At 35.5% G+C, this 27,076-nt stretch overlaps 1 protein-coding gene and 1 long non-coding RNA gene across 6 annotated transcripts in view; one reads left to right on the top strand and one right to left on the bottom strand.

The window, feature by feature from the left end:
- Window positions 1–3,341: 3,341 nt before the first annotated feature.
- Window positions 3,342–10,327, bottom strand: LOC129922176 (uncharacterized). The gene is made up of 2 exons (XR_008774158.1): window positions 10,226–10,327; window positions 3,342–7,418 (listed from the first exon to the last, which is right to left on the bottom strand). It is a non-coding gene; the product is annotated as an uncharacterized LOC129922176 (long non-coding RNA).
- LOC106078371 (myotubularin-related protein 4-like) overlaps window positions 4,061–27,076 on the top strand; it is a 53,936-nt gene continuing 30,920 nt past the window's right edge. The window contains exons 1-2 of one of the 5 annotated variants that reach the window (XM_056007113.1): window positions 10,443–10,632; window positions 24,034–24,540. In XM_056007113.1, the coding sequence (XP_055863088.1) occupies window positions 10,582–10,632; window positions 24,034–24,540 (558 nt within the window). In that variant the 5' untranslated portion in view covers window positions 10,443–10,581. Of the gene's footprint in view, window positions 4,420–10,442; window positions 10,633–24,030; window positions 24,541–26,447; window positions 26,574–27,076 lie in introns of those variants that run through there. The other 4 variants (XM_056007111.1, XM_056007114.1, XM_056007117.1 and 1 more) reach the window with 4 other exon arrangements.

The raw sequence follows: 27,076 nt of genomic DNA, 5'->3' as shown, positions 1-27,076 counted from the left end.
TATATATATATATATATATATATATATATATATATATATATATATATATATATAAAGAACTGTAGAAAGTCCAGTGTTGGTTATTAGAAATTTGTCAAACAAGCAATTGCATTTGTGCTTTTTATGCAACAAAGTTTGAAATTATGTCACAATGTCATTGAAGGAGAAACATCATTTGAGACAATGCCAACATGATGAAATAGATCAAGATTCGAACAGAGCCACTGTACAAACAAATGTTGGATTAAACATCACAAAAGAGAAGAGGTTTGTCAGCGTCCTGCAATACTTTTACTTGGGACTATATCAAACTGAAGAAAACTGCCCACTACAAGCAAAAAAATAACTTTGCCAGTTACTGAAGAGGTTTCCAAACCTGTTTTACACAATCCTATATCTGATATCATGATAAAAATTCCTCAAGCAACAATACAGTTCAAATATGTAATTGTAAAATTAGGACAACGACATACTTCTAAAAAAAAAAAAGGGGGTGGAGTAGTTAACCTTGCCTGATAATATAGTGTTACTATTTTTGGCATATGTTCGTTTTGTTATGAATCAAGAAATCCATAAAAACTGCTTTTTGCCTGAAACATTGATAAATAGCTCCTTCACACTGAAGTATGATAGTTGTAGAATGGCATATGTTTGACATTATTTTTTTCTGAGTTCTTGTGTGCTAAATTTAAGATTCAATTTTAAAACAACAAATTAAGCGGGAATCGGAAATAGTCTATTTAACAGATTTGTTTCATAAATTCAAAGAGGTTAACTTGCCACTACATGGTGACAGCCTACATTTGATTAAAACGAAGTCATAGTATCAATGTTTCTTGCGAGGATTAAATGAAGGAAGCATACAATGGAAGGGATTGGGATGAATTTCACAATTTTCAAATTTAAAACAAAACATCATCTAATCGAGCTGTTATAGACCTAATATTACATAATTAAATCAAATTTAAAACAAAACATCATCTAATCGAGCCATTATAGACCAAACATTACATAATTAAATCAAATTTAAAACATAACATCATCTAATCGAGATTTTTAAGCCCAATATTACATAATTAAATCAAATTTAAAACAAACATCATCTAATCGAGATTTTTAAGCCTAATATTACATAATTAAATCAAATTTAAAACAAACATCATCTAATCGAGAAGTTGTAATATTCAATAATTAAATTGAAGCCCAATATTAAAATGTTATTATGGAAACCGCTAATTGGCGCTTTTTTATTTTTTAGTCAATTCATGTAATACATATTCAATTTTATTTTGCTTCATTTTAATTTGAATTTCATCAACGAATGACATAGAAATCAGTGAACAAAAACAGATCTGAAGTTGAGGAATGTTTCAAAAAATGCAGAGGGTCTACCGAAAACTGGAAAAGATGGCAAGGGGTCTACGAGACAAAAACGTTTGGGAACCACTGATGTAGACTTTGAATGAAACTGTATCTAATTCCCCACTGACTACATACCACGTAGACATCTCGATCGAAACACTGATCCAGCCGTACAGTGTTCAGTGCCGACCAAAGTTGTTGTTTTAGCTGCTGGCTAGAATAGCTTGCAACAACACAACACAACATTCAAGTTACTTAGATTAATTCGAAAACACGCCTGACAATGTAAAATCGATTCGCCACTAAATCAAAGAGAAGAGAACTGGTAACAAATACATGCCCTTTAGTAATTTCACAGTTGTCTCCGTTTGTAGACTGCAGGAAAAAAAACAACAACAAACAAACAAGCTTACTAGGGAGACTTAGAAAAGATACCGGTACCGGTATTTAAAAAGTGCCTTGAATAGGCATTATTCTTTGACATAACTTCTGTAATCAACAGCTAACGAGGGTGACATGTGGTCAGCTCAACGACAAGTCTCCGTTACTTACGTTTCAAAATATTATCAACCCACTAGATTTGATTAGAGATAGATCAATTCTCTTAAATTTGGTTAGAGATAGATCAATTCTCTTAAATTTGGTTAGAGATTGATCAATTCTCTTAAATTTTGTTAGAGATAGATCAATTCTCTTAAATTTGGTTAGAGATTGATCAATTCTCTTAAATTTGGTTAGAGATAGATCAATTCTCTTAAATGTGGTTAGAGATTGATCAATTCTCTTAATTATCTTGCTCCACAGACAGCGGCGAGGGGAAATAAAAGGAGGGGCAGTGGCGTAGCTAGGAATTTGTCATCATTTGGGGGCCCCGGGGGGGCGGGAGGCTTGACCTCTTTGGGGGCCCCTGCCTCCACTGGGGAGGGGGGATTTAAAAAAAAACTATTACTATTGGTTTGACTAAACAATTATATTAATTGTTCTTCTTTATTATGATTTGGATTTGTGAAGCTATTCTTATTAGATCTATGGCTTTGAAATAAGTTATATATTAAATAATATAATATATTATATGGTCGTTGACTTGTAGCACCAAACTGCTGGTAGACAATTAAACTGCTGTAGGCTTAATATATCAAAACAAATAAAACTTCAACTAACTTGAATAACTTCCTTGTGAACAAGACTAAATAGAACTTTTATAAAAAAAAAAGTCAAAATCAAGTTGATATGAGATAATATAAATGTACTTTAGTAATAACTTTTTTTAAACAAAAATCTAACTCACTACACTAAGTTCAGTCTCATGTTCTGGGGGTCGTATGTCTTAACTAAGACCAAATGAAGACAATGCCACCTAACTTGCATCATTCACAACCAATCGCTAACCTCTACCAAAATAAAAAATGATCTCTGGATTTAACTTGACACTTGCCAAGAGACATATCATTTTATTAACATTGCATCGACGAAGTTATTGTAACATTCTATAATAATAATAATAAGGCTTGTCTTCGAGTCCGAAGATAGTGAGGAATGTAGTATTTCCCGTGACTGCGCAGACCCAGCTGTGACCTACATATTGTGCCACATACAGGGCAAGCATAACCATTGTCTCCAGGTGGTCGGTTTAGATTTTCTTTTCGCCGTCTGCGATGCATTCAATAAACACTATTTAAAAAACCACACAATTTTATAGTTTACTATTTTGGCTTGTATCGTAAGGTAAAAAGTATATGTTACCAACTCTTTATCAAACCCTGCTATCTATGGGGTGGGGGTCAATAATTAACAAGGGTTTCGTGTGGCCAGCACAACGACCAGCATATGTTAATTAAAAATGTTTGGACTCAGTGTCCTAAAATTTAAAATCCCAGTTTCTTCAACAAATATTCTGTTTGACATATGCTTTGTTCTAAATGTTTCAGATGTTCTCAAACCGCAGTACTGTTGAGTATAATTGGAACAAAACAAAACAAAAAGAATGGCAATCTACCACGTGTAGTGCCTTAAACGGAGCGACATAAATGATTGTGGTTTCTGAGTACGAACTTCCCGTTACGCGAAATAAGAGAGAAGCCCTAACAGAAAGAACCCCATGGCCGCCGTGCCTTGAAAACACTACGACCGAAATTTTGACTAGAGCTCGACCGTGCGACCCGGAGTGCAGCGGGAGCTCCTTCTATAAATTTAGTGTAGTGGAAACAACCAATCTAGACAGATCAAGCCGTAAAGATCATAGCGATCAATGTCAGACGTGTCTCCTGACACACGCTCCAAGAAAACAATATGGCTCTGTCCTTTATAAAGGTGTTATCAATGAGTCGTCTGCATTAAAGCGTTTGCTTTATTACATAATGTTAAATTAAATCTTTAAATGTGACTAATTTATCATTTTAACTAAATAAAACTGGTACTATAACAAATTGGTTCTTTATAGTAAACATTAAAATTTTATTGCGATTTAAAAAAAAAATTGATTTTTATTAATAAAAAATGAAAAAGTGATCAATTAAATCTGTGAATGATTGCCTCTCATTACTAGTGAAGGGAAGTAACAGATAAAATTAGTAGAACTATTTTAGAAGACACATATGGTAAGGAAATTAAGACTAGTCACTTTACTTTTAATCGAAAGATAGATTGAGATCTACAACTATTTTGAACTATTGTATTAACCATTCTCTTATATAAAACTATAAATCTATATTTAAATGATTAGAAAAATCTCGTAAAAGAGGAATATTGTACAAGTATAATAAATAATAATTTAAACAATCAAAATAGGAACCAAAAAGACCTTGACCTCCCATGACCCCTACCCATGACGTCATGTGTGTGTGTTGACAAAGTCTCGCCATCTTGGATGTAACCGGAAAGAAAACAATAGAATAGATCTAAATCTAGCTGTAGACTAGAACCTACACTAACAGTAACATTCTATTTGAAAAGCACTGGATATATAATGAAGTTTCATACATTGTAGCACATTCAAGACCAAGAAGATAACGTTTAAACTACAGTAATTGTTGCATAAGGCTTAGCAGCTTAATAAAGGTAAAGTGTTTGCACTCATTCTTCATAATCATAACCAATTCTTCATCTTGATTTTAATTATTTATTTTCTTTTTTTCTTTTGCTATTATTAGATCTAGTATTATCACTATTGACATGAGAGGCTATTGAAATTCCAATGAATATGACGATATGATCATTAATCATTATGATGATCATGTAATGATTAATGTAACCTGTTAAACTTAATTTTAATGTTAACGTTTTATTTTGTTAATATTGACTATTGAATCATTTTAATTTTAATGAATAGATTAATCATTAATTACTAATAGATAGAATCTAGGGTAATTCTGCAGGAGTTCAAGGGGCAGCCATCTTTGTACTATTTTGTTATTGTTTATGTTCCAAAGAAATCCCAAGATAGTGTCTTAAAAAATACCAAGAATTAACATTACTTCTGTGTTTTCAAAGCAATGCTAGGTCTATTATTCCTTTTAATTTTGACTTGGTGTCAATACAATACATTTCTTATTGTTCTGTCTTCTTTTTAATTGTTAAATATTGTCTAGAATCTATATCTATTTTGAATTATTCTGATATAGAGAATCTAAATTTAACTAGGCCTACAATAAATATCAGCACAGTTTAATAGACCTTTATTGTCTTTGTTTGTAAAATGTTTTACATGTTTCGGATGTTCCTTCAGAGTTGAAGATAGTTTACTTCCTAGTCCAAACCTCCCGCAGGACGACGGGGGATGGGAGCGGGCAGGGTTTGAACCCTCGACCGTCGATAAATCCGAACGACAATCCAACGCGCAAACCGCACGACCACGCAGCCACCCATTAAGAACCTTGTCATATTAATATAATAATTAGTCTAGTTCTAAGAGTTAGATTATGAGTCTAATTAATAGACTTATTAGGACTAGATGATACCAGTATAGCTAGATCTAGAATATTATTTAGCTTCAAAAAAAAAAAAAAAAAAAAAACAAATCTGAGAGAAAACCCAAGATTACAGTCTAAACAATAACAAAGATGGCTGCCCCTTGAACTCCTGCAGAATTACTGAATCTAGATCTATATAAGTATATAACGTATAAAGAAAAAAAACTAAAATCTAGATCTAGAGTCTATATTAAATGAATAGTAGAATAAGTAGATCTAGTAATTAATATTTTATATAGGCCCTACTATGTATGATACCAATATGGTAGTAAAAGTATAGGCCTAGGACCTAGTCCTAATTACTTTAATTAGGCTGTTTAGTAAAGCCTTAGGATTTAGGAGACAAGAAAATCTAGATTATAATTATAAATGGATCTGAATCTACCTGGAATCAAGTTTCTGATGATGACTGATCTATAGATCTTAGTCATCTTAGTATATAGGGTACAATAATAATCAGCCAGGTAAACCTACGACATAGCAGTTATTGGTTAACATGCATGACTAGAATGACACATGAAATGCATAGGGCGTAATTAACGTCTGTCTGTAATAAGATACGGTAAGAGATGACAAACGTGTAATTATACACATTTTTTTTTTCCGAAACTAATAGAAAGTCTAGATCAAAAGTTACAATATCTACTTTTTTTAAATAGTGTTATTGACGGTCATTGACCTGTAGCACCAAACTGCTGTAGGTGTATTATATCCTAACTAATAAAACTTTAAATGATTTGAGTAACTTTTTAGTGAACAATACTAAATATATAACTCTTATTATAATATAGACTAAATCAATTTATGATAAAATGAAATAAATGTTGTAGACATGCCACTCTTCATGGTCTCTTGCTAGTTTTTTTTTAAATGGCTTCCCAGCTCTTTCCTGTCCTCTTGGCTTCATCTAGTACACTGTGTCACCACATTCTTTTTGGTCTCACTCCCTTTACGATTCCACTCTAGCTCTCTTGTTGGTAACTGGTAGTACTGAGGTGTTATAATCTGCAGGTTAAACAGTTAAGTATTTTTTAAAATCTATTTTTAAATCTATAGAAGGCAATTGAACAAAAAATCTGAGACAAGACTAATGACTAGTAGGAATATATGCATATTTTTCTCCATACAGATTGTGATTCCTTGAATATGAACCAAGGCCAAATATTATCATACCCTTTACTATACACCATGAATCACTTTGATCCACAATCATTAAATTTGATCACATCATGGAAAACATCAACTTCCTTCAGGAGTTGTATTATTAAATCATCAAATATTTTTATGTTTTTTTATGAGATGAACTCAGCATCTGCTAGTATTTCCTGCTTTGTGGAGGTCATCATCATCATCAAACTCATTTGGAAAGAGGACCTGAGGTGCTCGAATTCTCTCTTGCAAAAGCCCTGCACACAAAAAAATGCATAATGCACATATTTCACCACACTGATGTTCTATTTTTTTAATTGAACAAAGTCTCTCTACCAAAAGTGAAGACTCTATATTCTTTGTTCAGTTCATAACTATGTGTGTTACATGACCTCTCAGCAGGTAAGTGAGGCTCCCCAACTTTAGTGAGTATTTGTTATTAGTTGGGGAAAGTACAAGCCTTAGATGCTGTGCTGGCTACATGACACACTTGTTGGTTGTAGAAACAGATGAGCAATACATCATCCCTTATATATATAGATTACTAAGTCTTAAAGAAACAAATCTGTCGATATCAAACCATATGACCTATCAGGATAATCTTCCCATCCTGTAGAACAATTAAAACTTATTACTTTATAGTTATGAATAGAATTGTGAATTACATTTACATTTTATCTGGCATTAAAATATTGTGTGCAGTACTAAACATATATATATATATATATATACCATTAAATATATGAAATAAGGTAAATAAATTGCCTGAGACTATTTCTTTTCGTACACTTAGTATCGCACAGAAAATTAATTAAAATAGCAGCACGTTAAACCTATGATTATTCACTGGGAAAACTTGACTAATTAAAACAACTGTTTTTGGCTAGCCAGAGTTCATTAGTTCAGGCTATACAAACATTCACTTCATTGGTTGGATGACTTGAAAAAGAAAAGTTTAAATATAGACATTTAAATTTTAAATCTAAATTTGTAGCTTAACAATAGAGAAATATTCATAACAGAAATCAAACTGAATAAATTAAAATCCTTTTCCAAAGAAGTTTATCTAACTCACCCATCCATTTTTCCAAGAAGGAACATGACACATTTAAAAAAAAAGATTTTAAAATAAATTATTTTTTTATATCTTTGTTTAATTTAAATGATAATTCCCACCTCAATCACTAAATTTAAATTGTATATATACAACAGAAACACTTTATGTAAAGTTCTGTAGAACTAGCTATTTATTTAAGGATTATAGACACAGTTAATCTTTCTGGATTATAAAGCAAAGTTATTAGGTATTATACAATTTGAACTATTAGTAAAAAAAAAAAAACTTTTACATTTTTACATCTAAAGCTTTATTATATAAATTATAAATTATATAAATTATAAATTGTGATATATTATAGTTATATACATGTAAATTTCAGTTATATAGATATATGTATTATAAACAAAGATTGTTAATTAAAAAAAAAAAGTTATGTCTTGGTCAAATGTATGGATTGATTCTACTTTTCTTAGACTATATTAACCGCTTGTTTTTGTTTTATTTTAATTCTTGATTTACTCTAAATCTTTCATATCTCTGACAAAAGTTTAGTTATTATTAGTGGCATTAATATTTAAATGCAGTCTTAGTTAAGATATTTTTTTTTTATCTAAATAATTATGCCTAGCATCTCTAGATTAAATTTTTTTTAGTCAGTAAATCTTCATGATCTAGTTGTTAGTACATAAATTACATATTATAGTGAATAAAGTGTCAGGCTATAAAACTCTAGATCTAGTTTTCTAGTACCTACTAAAAAAAATACTTGGTCCTCTTAGTTCTTAGCTAATCTAGCAATAGGCACTGTATCACCATAAAAGGCATAATAGTGATATTCATCACAAAGATTTAGATCTAGTCTAGATTCTAGCTGAGGTCTACATTATTTGAGAATCTATACTAGATTACTAGATCTAGAATTTTAATATCTTCTTTAAATTGAATTGTAATATCTTCTTAGCTTATAAAATACTTACTTTTATAAGAGTCGAAGAAGCGTGTTTTCTACAGAGCTGCATTTTCTAGATTCTAGATTCTAGATCTAGATAGATGTAGACTTAGACTTAAAATTAGATCTAGATCTGTCTATACACGTATCGCTAGATTAATTAATTTTTTGTCTTGTTAGGACATAGATCTAGATGTAAGTCTTTATCGTATAATCGTGATCAAGGCCTAGAATGGCTAGATTCAAGATCAGATCTTGATGTATAGATCTATGTAGACAAAAGGGGGGAGAAAAAAAGACCACGCGTTTTTGCCGCTCTAGATCTAGATCTAGCTCTACGTACAAGTATCGCTATATTGTATGATAATTTTTTTGATCACGTTAAAACGTATTTTATCACGATTTAATTCTAGGCCTATATCTAGAATTTAAGTGACTCATATTGATGATATTGTGATCTAGAAAATGTATAGATCTAGTCAACTTGTAACTATAGACTATAGCCTACGACAAATAAAAACAACAAAAACACACCCACACACCTATACAACGCGTATTGTTTGCCGATGTCCAGATGTAGCCTTGGTCGCGGCTTGGTAGGAAACGCTGTGTTTTACAAAGTGGTTTCACTCCTCTTTAATCTTTGGATTCCAAGACTAGGCCTATCAGTCTCTACAACTATTGCTAGATTATACTGATAAACTAGTTTCACTTGAAGACGTATATCTAGTCTATAATAACGCACTAGATCTAGAAACTAGTATGTCTTTTTATGGGGTTATGGTTCTAGCCTACAACTAGACTCCAAGTGTCAAAACATGTCTTTTCTGCAGGAAGGTCAACAGGCAGCGACAATCCAATATTAAAGTAAAATCTCCCTATCTCATCAGTAAAAGTAAAATATGTACCTAATTAGTTGGTACTATTTTAGAATTGGATGGTTTGTAACTGCTATAGTTAATAGCTATTTACTTTTTTTGTTATAGTACCAGGATAGATCTAGTTGTGTGATCTAAGTGTTGGTTAAAATCCTTGCTGTTACCTAATAATCTTTTCAGCCTTTTATTTTTTGAGACTAACAAGACTAATAGAATGGACAGACAGAGAAGTTAAGTAAATGTGTATAAGAAGACTTGAGTTGTATCAAATATTTTTTTAGGCGAATTTTGTTCACATTTAAGATCATTCTACATTTTTACATCAGAACAATTCAGTGTTTCCCAAACTGTGTTCCGCGTTACCCTAGTGTTTGTGAGGTCTGAATATGTGTTCCATGAAATACTGGAGTAATTAACTGGTTGGCCACCACATGAATTAATCTCTCTGAAAAGAATGAACAAAGTGTTTCGCTAAATTCTCAGAATGTACAAAGTGTTCGAAAAAGGACAAAGTTTGGGAACCACTGTCCAATTATAATTTATCATGGGGTTAATTTTAACTGATTATGAGAAAGTGTTTAATATATACCTTCATCATTTGTGTCCCATACTCAAAGATTGCATTGGTTGAATAGAAGATTATAATGAGGTGCAACTTCATTTAATGGTAATATCTTAAGGCTTACACTTAATAATGCTGTATTGTGAATTATTTTATTGTTGTCAATCTCTATGCTAAATATAAAAATATAACATTTATTAAAAATCTTTTACTGACTTGAAAAAAATTCTTCAGGTCCAATACACAACTATTAAATAATGGTCTAAAAATGTCTTTTTTGTTTTTTTCAAAGCTTACCTTGATGTTGACATTTCTAAGTTTATAATTATTTAAATATTTAGATTTACATGTTTAGAAAAAGTTACTTAAATAATAGCTTACAGGTTAACAGGTAATATGCTGAAAACTAGCTCAGCTATACTTATAGATAAAACTAAAATAGGGTATTCCCAATGTTTCTATTTGGTTTATTTATATATCTTTATATCAGCATTTTATCAACCTACTATAGTACAGTCTAAATACATACACCCACATATAAATATCTGTTCAAGACATTTAACATTATGTTTTACAACTTTGTGACTAGATTCACTTTAATAACATTTATTATTTTCTCTTGTGTATAGAATTAAGTGGTTGATTTGCTACAAATGGATATAATAAATAATTTATCTGGATGGATCTTTTTCAATTGGTGGAAAGTCAGTGCATTTTTTTTTTCTGTGCATTAGATTTTTTAAAATTTATTTTTATATCTGCATCATATGCTGCTGAAATTGATAATAATATTTGTCAATTATAGAGAAATGGAGACAGGGGCAGGTTTACCTATAGGCAACACAAGCTATCGCTTATGGCCCCCAAGAAATATTTAGTACTGATAAAGAGCTTCATATCTCATATAGCTTAGGACCTTACAATCAATTTAAAATCAAAGGGACACCAGTGTTCAAACTAGTCTAAGCTCTATAAAATAATATTTGATTTTTTATAAATAAAGGTAATGTTTGTAATAGTTTTGAAGCCATTATAGCAGGGAATGCCTAATTGATTATGTCAGTATGAGCATATTGGAGTATGAAAATCACACAAATAATGATTTAGACTATTTTCTGTAACACACTTTTCAAAATGAAGACAGTTGAAACAGTTGTATTTCTTTTTACAATAGCACCCACACAAACACACACACACAAGCACACACAGTTTAACTATTGCAATCATATCTGAACCATTAGACATCACATGACCTGCAAACACATACATACATACACACACACACACACACACACACACACACAATTCTAATAGACTGTTCCAACCTTGTGCTTTTTGTCCCAGTAAAAATTGGACCAATGTTAATCTTTTTTTTTTTTTTTTTCTAAATATCATTGATTACTTAAATGTTACCATCACAAAGCTACTTCTATACTTAACATTTCCTGTTCAAACTGGTTTGTGAAATTTTAACATTAGCAAGTTTCTAATAAAAATTTAAAAAAAAAATCTAAATGTATGCTGACTTTATCACTTTCATTTGTTCCTGGAAAAAGTTCTTGACCTTGTTTTCAAGAAAAGATTTCACTATGCCACGATGGCTTGGGATAATTTTTTTAAAAAGGATTTTCCGCATTGAATCTAGGCTCTATCCTAAGCATTCTAAGGTCTAATTGTGTTTTGCTGCCCTACTAGTATTCTAAACTGTTGTGTAATGCTGTCCTACCTAGTCTCCCTCTCGTGGCAGCACTGAAGTTTAAACCTTTCATGAGGAGTTACGAGTTGCTATAATTTACATCACAGTTTAGTGAGAGATGTTTGTACAAATATTCTAGACAGTTGACCATTACAAGGTAGATGTTTGTTCATGGTTTAAATTGTTTGTTCCCTTTGTGAATAGATAATAATTTTTTTTTAAGTGCTTGTATTTCATTTGTAGATGTAATTATGGACAGTTCCATATGAAGACATTTAAACTAGGAGGAAGCCATGAGTTGTTTTTTGTTTTTACATTTCTGATTTCTTTTGTATTAGCGCATCATCTCTTTAACCAAAAACATGTTTAACAGTTTAGTACGTGGAGGATTCCCAAGACATCTTCTATATTACAGACAATACTTAAAAAACAATTGTACGTCCTACGCATTTCATTAGTCAATCTAGTTATGCACCAATGAATTAAGACAGACATCTTATTACAAAATACGATACTAGACCTAGAAAGAGATGTAAACGTGTGCAAAACCAATCCATGAAGTTCACGTTGGTCACGTGATTCATCACTGCAGGCAGTATCTCTTACAGGTCTTTAAGAATTGCATTCGATTGTTTGATTCATTTGTCTCCATTCTGTGTGTGTGTGTTCTGGCCATGTCTTTTTCACACCATTGCAGCCAGAAGTGCTAACTAATGGACCTCCTTCACCAATCGTAAACAAACAACATTTAGCCACGTGATTCTCTATCTCTTCTATACAAATTACAATCTAATTTTTAATACACAATGGCTGTCACGTGACAGTTTTTTTCTCTCGTTGTTTTATCAATATTATCACGTGACTAAATGTTGTTTGTTTACGATTGGTGAATGAGGTCCATTGATCTATGCACATGCCCGCCATGTTTACCCTTGAACATAACGAGGCTTTTAGTTTACTCAAATCATAAGATTAACTACCCAATTAACTGTTAAACCAAGGTTTTCTGTCAGCATGTGGGTGAGGGTATACTTGTTACTTTGTTGATTAGCCATTCGTCCTGGTCTGTAAGGGTAAACTCACCCAAGCTTTCAAATCTAGATATCCTACGCTGTAATTCAAGGCTTGTGTACATATAGGCAACTGAACTTAGTAGATATTGAGCAATCATTTCCCGAACTTGACCTTGTCATTTACCTCCCCTCACGACTTCTGCTGGGCATAACGAAGACTTGGAGGTTCAGTTCCATGGGACGTGATCATTAGAAGCGACAATGCCACCCGAGCGCGTGCCGGAAATGAATGTGGACAGAAAACAGTTTGGGCACCTGACGCTACTTCAGTTGACTATTTGTGTTTGTACAAAGTTTATACCCACTCACTCTGTCTGTCTGGTGCCAAGATTGTCCACGTTAGTTCTCCCACTTCTCATTCTCGGACCAAGTTGAAACTTTGAGCAATTATTCATCATCATCATCATCATCAAACTCCATTTGACTGAGGGCTTGAGAGGCTCAAATCTTCTCTTGCAAAAGCCCTGGACAGAAACCCTGCTGTCTTGCGTAGTGCATAAATGTCGCAATACTGGTCGAGAATTTTTTTGGTTTCCCAGACCTGTCGAGACGGAGATCAGCAAGTCTGGGGCAGTCAAACAGAATATGAGGCACGGCTTCCTCTTCCTCCCCGCAGCGGGGGCACCGTGAATCGAAATTTGGCCATAGCTGTGAGAAATATGAGCCAACAGGACAGGCAATGGCCTGTCCTGCACTGTGCTATAATAGCTTGCTCAGGCCTGAACAGCCTCCACCACGGGGAAGTGCGGTCAGGGCGCCTCATGCGCTCCCAGACTCCACGGGCTTTTGGGGAATTGTCCCAGCACTCAAATCACTTTTCCATTTCTGTTTTTGGAATTGTAGCCAGATCATTGTGAAAACTTACAGCCTGTTCAGCGGGTGGAATTTGCCCTCCCTATTTGCCAGTCAAACCTATGTAACTCGGTACCCACTGCATTATTCATTGCCCCTAACAAAATATGAATCATTAAAAAAAAAAACAACATTTAATAAATGTATTAGTGGTAATTAATTCGTTTTGTTTGATATAGAAAAGGAAAATCTCACAATATTGAGAGATGTGGCTTTGAATGTACAGTTCTTTCCTTTTTTTTTAAATATTTATTATGGTATATTTTGCTTGTTATGACAGACACAGCTGCACATGTTCCACAAAACTAATTACCTATTTATAGTTTTGTTCCCTGGCGGTTTATGTTTTTGCGAAGAGAGAAGGGAAGTTGTACAACACTGTACTCAGTACTATACTCAATACAGTACTCAATACAGTACTGGCATAAGACAGACCAGAATCGGACTCGAACCTGGATGGTTTTAGCTGCGATTGTTATTGTTAGGTGTATATTTCGTGTTTTATGTTGACATCGGTCAATGATAGCAGTGTTTGATTACACGTACTGCTAACTTGACCTTAATTCTGGGCACATCGGGTGGTTTTAATCAAAAGACGTTTATTTCAGGACAATCTACTGCGATTAGATAGACCTTTAGTTGGGCATGGCACAGGAGATAACGATTTGAAATGGGGAAGTTTAAAATTGAACTGACTGGGGGGGGGGGAGGACTTGGCACACTGTCGTCGACGAACTGCCCCCTTTCTATATCAACATTGCATAGCTCGACCCAGAGCCTTGCTGTTCATATCTTTATTGTAAGCATTGACACTGCTCTTGTCCTAGTACACTGTAGGGAAACAGCACACACAGACACATTGGGCTGAATACGTTGGAGCTAAAGCTATTCACCCTAAGAACATCTATTACCTTCGTTCAATGCAACAATCACTTCATACAAATTGTGGGTCGTCTTTGGGGGAGGGGGGGGATTTCTTTGTCGTTTTCCGATTTCAATGCAAGAAAATACACACTTTAAGCCGCACAGAACTGAATTGTTAAAATGGGTGGAGATGGTAACAAATAGCATTAGTGATGGGCTTATACTTCAAGACTAGATAGATAGAGACGTCATTGCATGTTTTTGTATGTGTTGCTCTGGTAATAATGTGATACGTGAATTGTTAGTGCAGGAATTAAGCGACGTTATTAGGTTGTGCTGTGTAATCTTAGCATGCAATGGAGAAAAAACAAGTTATGTCGAATATTGATTTTCAGACATTTATTTACTTTTCTTGGAGCAAGCCTACTCCCCTTTTCCTAGTCTCCAGCGGTGTAAAACTACAAATCAGACCAGGGCTAAACTCTTAAAGCTTCTGTTTCTCAGTCTGTGCAGATTGTAGATGTGTCTGACTTTTAGGATTTGTCCAGTTTTCTTGGATAGAACCCCACATTTGCTAGATATTCTCTAAAATATCTTCTTAACAAATCAGAAAGTGCAGAAATCCTTTGAATTTGATTATAGTTACTAGTTGAGCTGATGCTGACAAATTATATCGTTAGCTTTGACTCCCCCTCCCCTCAATTAATAGAGTTCTTTCTTTCAGAAAGTCCTACAGCCTTAAAGTCACACTTCGTATTAAATGAACAAAGTTTTGCAATTAGCCTTTTTTATTTTTTTATAGTGCAGTCATGTTGAACTAATTATAGACTTGAGAACCTCGGGCTATTTTGTGGCAGGTTATTGTGTCCAGGCAACACGGCTTGCATTATCTGTCATCTTTCTGCTCAGATATTAATTTGTTTCTCTCCGCCAAGCTCTCCCTATCTCATCAGTGAATGATGACGCAATAATAGACTCTTCAAACTTCTTGCAATAACTTCACTACGTGACTCCCCACCTCTCCACTGGTGAAAAGCACGAAGAGAGAGGAGAGGCTATACTCTTGTGTCACAAAGCTGATTCCACTTTGGAAATCGATGTTTGAACGCAGGGGAATGTCTTTGGTTCGAACAGCCTAGGTTTCTGGTGACGACTCCATGGAAACTGCTGACCTGGCTTCTTTTTGAAAGAGTCTCGCATTTATACAGGTGTGCCTAAGAGGTTGTTTTTGTGTGTGTGTGTGTGTGTTGGATTTGACTCGGGCGATCACGTGATCCAAAAGCTGCCAAGAGAATGTGATAGGAGAATGTGTTCTTTTTCATCACTATATCGATCTAGTATGAAAAGTGGGACATGCAGTCATGTATGCTGGTGTCCATACACTTGTAGAATACCGGTAACCTTTTTTTTCTCTTTGCAATGAGGAACAAAGCTAACAGCACTACGAGGCTATCAGTGAAATATTTAGGAGTACATCTTTTAAATCTTAAACACAAAATCATCCGAACAAGAAGATAATTACACCCAACGTAATGTATTAATCTGGGGGGCGCAGTGGCTGAGTGGTTAAGCACTCTGTGTCTGAACCTGGGGTCCTGGGTTCGAATCTCGTTGAAGATTGGGATTTTGAATTTCAGGAATTTAATGGGTACATGTACTTTAGTTAGGGAAGGGAAAGGCGTTTGGTCATTGTGCTAGCCACATGGCACCCTTCTGGTTAAGTTAGTTTTTTTAACCGTTGGTCACAGAAACAGATAACATCATCTGCCCTATAGATTGCAAGGTCTGAAAGGGGAACCTTTTTTATTTATTTTTTGGTTGTTCTTTGTAATGTATTAATCTCGCCGTGTATGGTAGCTAGAAACATACACTTGCTGCTTCAGTCAACCTAGAAACATACACTTGCTGCTTCAGTCAACCTAGAAACATACACTTGCTGCTTCAGTCAACCTAGAAACATACACTTGCTGCTTCAGTCAACCTAGAAACATACACTTGCTGCTTCAGTCAACCTAGAAACATACACTTGCTGCTTCAGTCAACCTAGAAACATACACTTGCTGCTTCAGTCAACCTAGAAACATACACTTGCTGCTTCAGTCAACCTAGAAACATACACTTGCTGCTTCAGTCAACCTAGAAACATACACTTGCTGCTTCAGTCAACCTAGAAACATACACTTGCTGCTTCAGTCAACCTAGAAACATACACTTGCTGCTTCAGTCAACCTAGAAACATACACTTGCTGCTTCAGTCAACCTAGAAACATACACTTGCTGCTTCAGTCAACCTGTTTTATGCTCTACTGGCCGGAAAGAAGCAGCACTATTAGTAGACCAGTACCATTGTGTACGTCTGAGTTGATAGCATGCCCAGTGCGCTCTAGTCCAATCTCTTTTGTGTAGGGCAGGGGTATCTCGGAGATGTTTTTTTTTATACTGAAGACAGTTACCACTTGGGTTGATATATCATGGCTTGAGAACCGTTGCACTATTTGCAAGACCTTGTAACAATCGAACATCCAGATTGATTTTTTTTTCCCCCCAAGTCTTGAGTTTTTTTTTTGTGTGTTCGTGTATTTCCATTTCTTCTTTGTTCAAACTCAATACGTTTTGTCGCTTTCCCAATTTTTCATTCATTTGACAAATATTTGTGTGTGTGTGTGTCACCGGAAATACCTTTGATTTAGTTTCCACCCAACATACAGTCGACTGTCTAGATTTCTTTGTTTGATCCCCGACTTTTTTTGTTTCTTGTCATCGATCCTCATCGCCTCTTCCTCCTCCACATTGTTCCAGCCTCCGAGTATTGAATGCCTATCTCACAGTTACATCCACCCACATCATCCCAAATATCGTGTAGAAATCATCCAGCAGATGTCAGTTGCCATGGTCACAAGAAGTTTCACACCTTGGTATAAATCTGAAAGAATTTAGAATAAATAGTAGGAACATTTTTTTTTATATCGATTTCTAGAATTTGAATCCAAACTGTAGCCTGGAAAAAGGTGAAATTGCTGTTTTAATTACATCATGGAATAAAATATGTATTAATAAATAGGTTCCATGCTCGTTCATAATGAATGTACACTACGTGTTAGATTTGTGGGTATTGCCAAGCTGAGAGGGTTTTGAGTTCGAGTCCTTATGGAAATGTGGAAAATCGAGACTCCTATCCCATTTAGCTACAAGAAGAGCCATCTGTTGAAGAGTGAAGAGATGTTTGGGTTCAGGAAGTGTAAACATATTTGGATATCTTGCTTTGTAAGGGGGACACATGACTTATATCGCGTGCATGTCTCCAGACACAAAGAACTTTTGCTACTCAACTCTATTGATCACATCTTGTTAATCCCGAGGCTTCAGAGAATATAGGCCAGTGCTCTTTTCTCCTTTCTTAAAGTGAGCAGACGCGCTGAATTGGTCATTAGAAGTTATTCAACTGACATATATATAAAACTGATGAACTATCTTACATCCTATATACATTTATATATATCCTATCACATTTCAAAGCTGTGCCCCAAGGTTTTTGACGTTCTTAGTTTCGTATTTAAATTAACTTGTGAAGCACACACACACACACACGTACACACACAAAACATAAGTATATTAAACATGCTAATATTGGTTCAACTAAAAGTATGACAAGTTTCCAAAGCCTGCATTTGAATCTGGCTTTAAATTGACATGACATAGTGCTTACGAATGGAAAGGGAATAGAAAGATAAATTTAGGCTTCATTAAAAACTAATGCGCAGTTATATAATAAGTATTCTATTGGTGACATATACCATTATATTTAGAAATGCTTCACAGGTACCAACTAGCGTCTTACTTTTTTTTTTCAAGTAAAAAGAGAAACATCTGTGACTAGTGTTAGTCTGATGTCATCGTTGTTAGACTGTATATTTGTAACTTTCTTAAAGATTCTTTTTCCCCGGGATTTCGACTGTTGCAGAGCGTCCATCAGGATAATGTCTGTTGACAGGAAATTCCCGAAAAAACTCCCCAATTGCTAGAGCAATCTGGAGAAAAGAATCTTGGGTGAACTGTAAGAGCAGGTAGGGTTGCTAAATATAGACATGTGTCATGGTGGTACTAAGTCTAAGCTGGCGCTATAAGATGTAGTACCAATTACCCAGGAACACATAATGTCACACCATATGGATCGGCAGATCTGTGAGAGTGGATTACTAACTAATGCTACCGGTGACGTGACCATGATGACAGAATCAAGTGACTACTAGACTAAAATGAGATTTAACATAGAGCTAGAGAAAAATAGATTCGGCTGGTCTAAAACAAGTGACACAGATTTAACCTTGAACCCATGGAACTCAACCTAAATATCCTTAAGTCGCCTAATGCTCTAAACCAGTGATGACCAAAATACGGCCCGCGGGCCGAATGAGGCCCGCTGAAAAGTCGGCTCAAAGTGTAGGAAAAGCCCCCCCCCCCTTTTTTTTTTTTAAAAGGTTGTAAAATGTATCTTTACCTACGTTAGGTCCCTCCATTTTTCTCTGATGACTTAGTACAATGACCTTTAACCTTTGTGTTTATAAAATGGGAATGTGTATGTAGAATGTACCAGGAAAAGTTGAACGGATCTTTACATTTTCTAGGAACGTGAAAATAAGCCAACAGATTTGTTTTGTAAAGAAAGTATGGCTGTTTTGAAAAGTAATAACATATAAAGGGCACTATGAAACGAATATGGCGACATATTTGATTGATAAACTATTAAAAGAAATTTCTATAAATCAAATGAGAACATAAAACTAAAATGTTATTTAACCTTGGTTAGGCCAATAATAGAATATGCATCCTCCGTTTGGGACCCCTCAACTCAAGAAAACATTAAGAAACTGGAACAGACACAAAATAGAGCAGTGAGATCCATAACAAACGAATATTCACATTTGACTAGAGTAACACCTTTAGTAAAATCACTAAATTTAGAAAGCCTTCAGGACAGAAGACTCAAAAGTAAAGTAGAAATTATACATAAAACACTGAACCATAATCTTCAAATACGAAAACAAAATTTAATAAAATACTGACACAAAGATAAAGGCACATTCCTCGTCCCATATGCTAGGACAAATTTGTACAAATACTCCTTCTTCCCTAGTGCTATTAGAGCATGGAATGGGTAGCCTGAGCTAGCCAGGAAAACCAGTGACTTGGCAGAATTTAAGTCATTGGATAATATGCATGACTAAATGCATGATGCGTAGGACGTAATCATCTTCTTTTTGAAGTAACGTCTGTATTATATAAGAAGATAAGATAAGATTGAAGGACTCATGAGAGTGTTGCTCACATTTTAAGCAGAGAAATGAAGCCTATTTCCGACGCGTAAAAAAGAGAGAAACTTCAACTATTTGATTAATCAATCTAATAACTAGATCTAGATCAAATGGGTTTATAATCAAATAGTTTCAGGTCAATTTTTTTTTTTTTATCTTCTCGTTAATAATGGCCCGTGACACGAGTATCGGAAATTAAAAAAAAAATGCCCCGCATGTCGAATTAGGGCATCACTGCTTTAAAACAGGCCCTAATTCTGAAGTGACTTGTTTCCTCCAATTCTAATTGGAGTTCATGTCAATTAATGGCCTTCCTTTTAATTGTAACACTGAAAAAAATAAACATTTTTTTTTTAAAAATTCAAGTGGACTCCGTCCAGAGTCTCAATGTCCATGAACTGTTTGTGTAAGCCTGCTGCCACATGGCCATCCTAATGGAGCTAATCGATGTGAGCGTGGTCTTCTTCATTGAATACACAACTTCCATAGTTTAACGGTATCGTAAAATAATAACAAAGAAACGCTGGTCTGCGGAAGTCTATGAAAACTGTTGGCATACTTTGATCAATACAACAATCTTTTCTGGACACTACGTTCTTATTCTAAAGCTTTTTCTATCACCTCACTCTGTCTAGGACACATTTTGTACAGCTCTTCTATCACCTCACTCTGTCTGTCTAGGACACATTTTGTACAGCTTTTATATCAACTCACTCTGTCTGTCTAGGACACATTTTGTACAGCTTATATGTCACCTCACTCTGTCTGTCTAGGACACATTTTGTACAGCTTATATGTCACCTCACTCTGTCTGTCTAGGACACATTTTGTACAGCTTTTATATCAACTCACTCTGTCTGTCTAGGACACATTTTGTACAGCTTTTATATCAACTCACTCTGTCTGTCTAGGACACATTTTGTACAGCTTTTATATCAACTCACTCTGTCTGTCTAGGACACATTTTGTACAGCTTTTATATCAACTCACTCTGTCTGTCTAGGACACATTTTGTACAGCTTTTATATCACCTCACTCTGTCTGTCTAGGACACATTTTGTACAGCTTTTATATCAACTCACTCTGTCTGTCTAGGACACATTTTGTACAGCTCTTCTATCCCCTCACTCTGTCTGTCTAGGACACATTTTGTACAGCTTTTATATCAACTCACTCTGTCTGTCTAGGACACATTTTGTACAGCTTTTATATCACCTCACTCTGTCTGTCTAGGACACATTTTGTACAGCTCTTCTATCAACTCACTCTGTCTGTCTAGGACACATTTTGTACAGCTTTTATATCAACTCACTCTGTCTGTCTAGGACACATTTTGTACAGCTTTTATATCAACTCACTCTGTCTGTCTAGGACACATTTTGTACAGCTTATATGTCACCTCACTCTGTCTGTCTAGGACACATTTTGTACAGCTTTTATATCAACTCACTCTGTCTGTCTAGGACACATTTTGTACAGCTCTTCTATCAACTCACTCTGTCTGTCTAGGACACATTTTGTACAGCTTTTATATCAACTCACTCTGTCTGTCTAGGACACATTTTGTACAGCTTTTATATCAACTCACTCTGTCTGTCTAGGACACATTTTGTACAGCTTATATGTCACCTCACTCTGTCTGTCTAGGACACATTTTGTACAGCTTTTATATCAACTCACTCTGTCTGTCTAGGACACATTTTGTACAGCTTTTATATCAACTCACTCTGTCTGTCTAGGACACATTTTGTACAGCTTTTATATCAACTCACTCTGTCTGTCTAGGACACATTTTGTACAGCTTTTATATCAACTCACTCTGTCTGTCTAGGACACATTTTGTACAGCTTTTATATCACCTCACTCTGTCTGTCTAGGACACATTTTGTACAGCTTTTATATCAACTCACTCTGTCTGTCTAGGACACATTTTGTACAGCTTTTATATCAACTCACTCTGTCTGTCTAGGACACATTTTGTACAGCTTTTATATCAACTCACTCTGTCTGTCTAGGACACATTTTGTACAGCTTTTATATCACCTCACTCTGTCTGTCTAGGACACATTTTGTACAGCTTTTATATCAACTCACTCTGTCTGTCTAGGACACATTTTGTACAGCTCTTCTATCACCTCACTCTGTCTGTCTAGGACACATTTTGTACAGCTTTTATATCAACTCACTCTGTCTGTCTAGGACACATTTTGTACAGCTTTTATATCAACTCACTCTGTCTGTCTAGGACACATTTTGTACAGCTTTTATATCAACTCACTCTGTCTGTCTAGGACACATTTTGTACAGCTCTTCTATCACCTCACTCTGTCTGTCTAGGACACATTTTGTACAGCTTTTATATCAACTCACTCTGTCTGTCTAGGACACATTTTGTACAGCTCTTCTATCACCTCACTCTGTCTGTCTAGGACACATTTTGTACAGCTTTTATATCAACTCACTCTGTCTGTCTAGGACACATTTTGTACAGCTTTTATATCAACTCACTCTGTCTGTCTAGGACACATTTTGTACAGCTTTTATATCAACTCACTCTGTCTGTCTAGGACACATTTTGTACAGCTCTTCTATCACCTCACTCTGTCTGTCTAGGACACATTTTGTACAGCTTTTATATCAACTCACTCTGTCTGTCTAGGACACATTTTGTACAGCTCTTCTATCAACTCACTCTGTCTGTCTAGGACACATTTTGTACAGCTTTTATATCAACTCACTCTGTCTGTCTAGGACACATTTTGTACAGCTTTTATATCAACTCACTCTGTCTGTCTAGGACACATTTTGTACAGCTTTTATATCAACTCACTCTGTCTGTCTAGGACACATTTTGTACAGCTTTTATATCACCTCACTCTGTCTGTCTAGGACACATTTTGTACAGCTCTTCTATCAACTCACTCTGTCTGTTTAGGACACATTTTGTACAGCTTTTTTATCACCTCACTCTGTCTGTCTAGGACACATTTTGTACAGCTTTTATATCAACTCACTCTGTCTGTCTAGGACACATTTTGTACAGCTTTTATATCACCTCACTCTGTCTGTCTAGGACACATTTTGTACAGCTTTTATATCAACTCACTCTGTCTGTCTAGGACACATTTTGTACAGCTTTTATATCAACTCACTCTGTCTGTCTAGGACACATTTTGTACAGCTTTTATATCAACTCACTCTGTCTGTCTAGGACACATTTTGTACAGCTTTTATATCAACTCACTCTGTCTGTCTAGGACACATTTTGTACAGCTTTTATATCAACTCACTCTGTCTGTCTAGGACACATTTTGTACAGCTTTTATATCAACTCACTCTGTCTGTCTAGGACACATTTTGTACAGCTTTTATATCAACTCACTCTGTCTGTCTAGGACACATTTTGTACAGCTTTTATATCACCTCACTCTGTCTGTCTAGGACACATTTTGTACAGCTTTTATATCAACTCACTCTGTCTGTCTAGGACACATTTTGTACAGCTCTTCTATCACCTCACTAACAAAAAGTGAACCAAATAATGAATTAATGAGTGGTAATAAATTAATATTGTTTGATTCAGTTAAGGGAAGTAAATCGCACAGTCGTGAGACCTAAGGCTGTAAATGTGCAGTTCTTTGGCTTACATAAGATATTTTTTTTTTAAATTATATTTTGCTTTTTTTTTTTTTTCCTGAGCTTAAGAGGGAATGAGCGAAGTAGAATCTAGAAGCCAACGTCACCATTAGGAAGTATGTACCATTCAATAGACATTGTGCGGCCACGGGGTTGGTCGCTTAGGCGGGAAATAATAACATTGTGTTTCATTCCCAAGATCTACAGATCTAGATGTAGTTGTTCTATCTCTCCCCCCCCCCTCCTCTTTGTTTGCTGTTGGTCTTCATGCGGTGAGATAAGATTGACGTTGTTTTGTTAGTGTTCACGTCAGCGGTAATAACTTCAACTAACACGTTTGTTGTTGAGACACTTTTAGACCTAGAGACACCACTTTTTTTACGTTGTCGTCATTCAAGGTCATGTTTATATTTGTTCGTTAAGAATGTGGCTTTAGTTTTTGACTTTGCCGTCGTGTTTTGTCCGGTTCTAGAGTCCCGTATCTGATGTCACCTAGATCTGGCTTACTCGTGTACGCTAGGGGCATGTCATTTGCCATTCTGCGCGGACGTTGCGGGGCTGTGGCTGGAGGCATCTATGATACATTGAATGTGTTACTCTCTGTGTGTCTATCTAATGAACATATTTGATGGATGAATGATTTCATGTTCATGTTTTTTTTCCCCCCAGAAGTCTGTGGATACACAAGAAGGCATCCAACAGTCCGTTCCTCAACTCGAAGGCGCCCCCCAATACGAAAGCGCCCAACAGTCCGTTCTTCTACTCGAAGGCGCCCCCCAATACGAAAGCGCCCAACAGTCCGTTCTTCTACTCGAAGGCGCCCCCCAATACGAAAGCGCCCAACAGTCCGTTCTTCTACTCGAAGGCGCTTCAGAAAGCTCCAATCAGTATTCCGACGTGACACTGGCAGAGCCGGGCGCTGATTATGTAAACCCATTTTCAGAAAGAACCCTCTCAGCTAGTGGACTCCAATCACTGGAAACCCCAGCTGAACCAGACTCGGTGTCACGCTCGGACATCGACCAGAGTGACCCCGCTGAGGACGTTCGTACTGTTGAGTCTGTTCTACTTAACTCTACCCGAACAGTACCGGACGCTACTGAAGGTTCGGGACTGATTAGTGAAAAGCCTGTTAGTGAGAAATTACTGGAGAGTCGAACTGAACCAGAAGATCTAAAGGTCAGTGCAGTCCTACAAAGCAAAATTATTATTATTTTTTAGACAAAGCTTTAAATCAACTCACTCTGTCTGTTACACTTTTTGTACACGTTATTTCTCCCAAACCCAATCTCGGATCAAGTTGAAATTTGCACAATTATTTCTTTTACCTGACAAAACAAGAATAACATATTAACCCATTAGTTAATAAACTGTTGGTCATTTTTTTGTTTGGTATCAAACAAGGGAAAGAAATTGTACTTGACATATGGTAGTATAAGTTGAACTAGTCCCTTTCATACTTTGTTTAGAGAATTAGGTCGACGCTTATTAAAAGTTTGAAACTAACAATAGATAACTATGAAACCTTCTGTTTTCATAAGCACTTTTCTGGCACAGTGGTTAGTGTATTCAGTTGAGGAGGATTGAACCCTCTAGTTCGAATTCAAGTCTCACAACTTTTTAAGAAATAAAATACATTTAGAAAGCGATCACGATAACCTTCACTGGGATATCCCCTTTCTTTCTCCTCCCCACCCCTTTCCAACTGATCCAGACAAGTGATAGGAGCATAGCTCATTGAGAAAGCTAGCAGCATGAAATTGCGCTAAACAAAAAACAATTGGTAAAAATATTTCTAATCGTACAGATTAATTATTTTGAGTCTTGGTCAATTACAAATTTAATGACATAGCTGATCCAAACTAATGGATACAGCTACGCCTAGTATACGCTTTTTTTTTTTTTTTTTTTCTTTTTTTTTTTTTTTCAAAAAAGTTTTTTTTTTTTTTTACTTTTTCCTTGTTTTGTTTTAATATTTTCTTTCCATGTGAAGGTTTGTACAATCATTAGATAAATTTTAAGTCTCAAAAATACATGTAGTCAAAAAGGAATTTCTTATTGCTATTTGATATGTATATAATGTTGTGTTCGTTGAAACCCTGGACTCCATCATCTCCCACACCCCCTTTTGTTTCTCTTAACAACTAATACATATAATCATGCTTTTAAGCAATAAAAACAAGGCTGTAGACTAGCTTCATTCATTAGTAGCCTATCTATCGAGTAATCTATTTATTAGGTAATCTACCCATCAAGTAATCTATCTATCAATTAATCTACCTATCAATTAATCTACCTATCAAGTTATCTATCTGTCAATTAATCTACCTATCAAGTAATCTATCTATCAATTAATCTACCTATCAATTAATCTACCTATCAAGTTATCTATCTGTCAATTAATCTACCCATCAAGTAATCTATCTATCATTTAATCTACCTATCAAGTTATCTATCTGTCAATTAATCTACCTATCAAGTAATCTATCTGTAAATTAATCTACCTATCAAGTAATCTACCTATCAAGTAATCTATCTATCAAGTAATCTACCTATCAAGTAATTTATCTTCGTTTGCTTTCCTATTGTAAGAGTATAGGAGCCATGCAAACTAAAATATGTTTAGTAACAGTGAAACAGAAATGACTGTGTCCACTAAGTGTGATGTCACCGCTGAGACCAATTAGTTCCGAAATTCTGGGAGTTATAGAGGCTCGACCTTGGCGTAATAAAATTAAGTAATGAATGTTGGCCCGGTCACTTTGTAATGCCCTCTCATTATGTAAATAATGTTGCCGGCCATTAAAATAGTCCTAACCAGCATATTGATTCTCTTCACAGTGAATGTCTTTTTTTTTTTTTATTTATTTCAAACAACAACTTTGTATTGATTGGTATTCCACCCACTCGAACGTGGCGTCAGATGCCGGCATTGTGTTGTCTGGAACGTGCGGCTCACGCGCGCTGGATATCTGTGCTCACGAGCCAGGCCTGACACTTTATAGCCGACGTTCTTGGCTACAGTAAGTGTGTGTTTATCAAACTCGAGACTGTATAGTGTTGTACTGTGTAGAGTGGACTAGGTCTGAACCACTGGCTTACAAAAGAATGACTTAGACTTGTGTGTTGAACTCGTGGGGGAAATCATTGAAAGCGATATTTGACAAGAAATACTCCACTCTAAGTGTTGATCATTGACATTGACACGTTAGGTATGTGTGTGTGCGAATACAAGTGTCGCCTTGTTTATATCTACATTGATTTCGTGTAGTGTTTCGACGGCATTGTGTGGCTGTACAAAGTGTGCTCTACACACACTGACTGTCCACGTAGATCTAGATCGTAGCATGCTAGTTTGTTCTGAGTGGCGCCACAGGTTGGCCAGACGAATTAACTCTCCAAGCACTGTATGGGCTTCTGTAGTTTAGACTTCATCTTGTTGAAGTTGTTTTAAATGTTTTTTTGTTTAGTTAGACTCTACTTTGGAAGGTTTTGATTCGGTTCTTGGTGACAGTTGGTAGTAGAGAGGTTATGATGCAATGTTTGAACACGGAATGGAAACCAATGGGGAACACACGTGTTCTTGCTGAGCGTAGCAGGTTCTGGGCCACTGTCTGCTCTGTTAGCTGGGGGGGGGGGGGGGTGTTTGCTTGTATCTTGGGTCACAGTCATTGATTCACTTTGGAGTGTAGAATTGTATGTTTGTTTCGTTGTC

The sequence above is a fragment of the Biomphalaria glabrata genome, chromosome 12 (genome assembly GCF_947242115.1).
Source record: "Biomphalaria glabrata chromosome 12, xgBioGlab47.1, whole genome shotgun sequence".
Classification (NCBI taxonomy): domain Eukaryota; kingdom Metazoa; phylum Mollusca; class Gastropoda; family Planorbidae; genus Biomphalaria; species Biomphalaria glabrata.
This window is presented reverse-complemented; position numbering and strand designations above follow the sequence as displayed.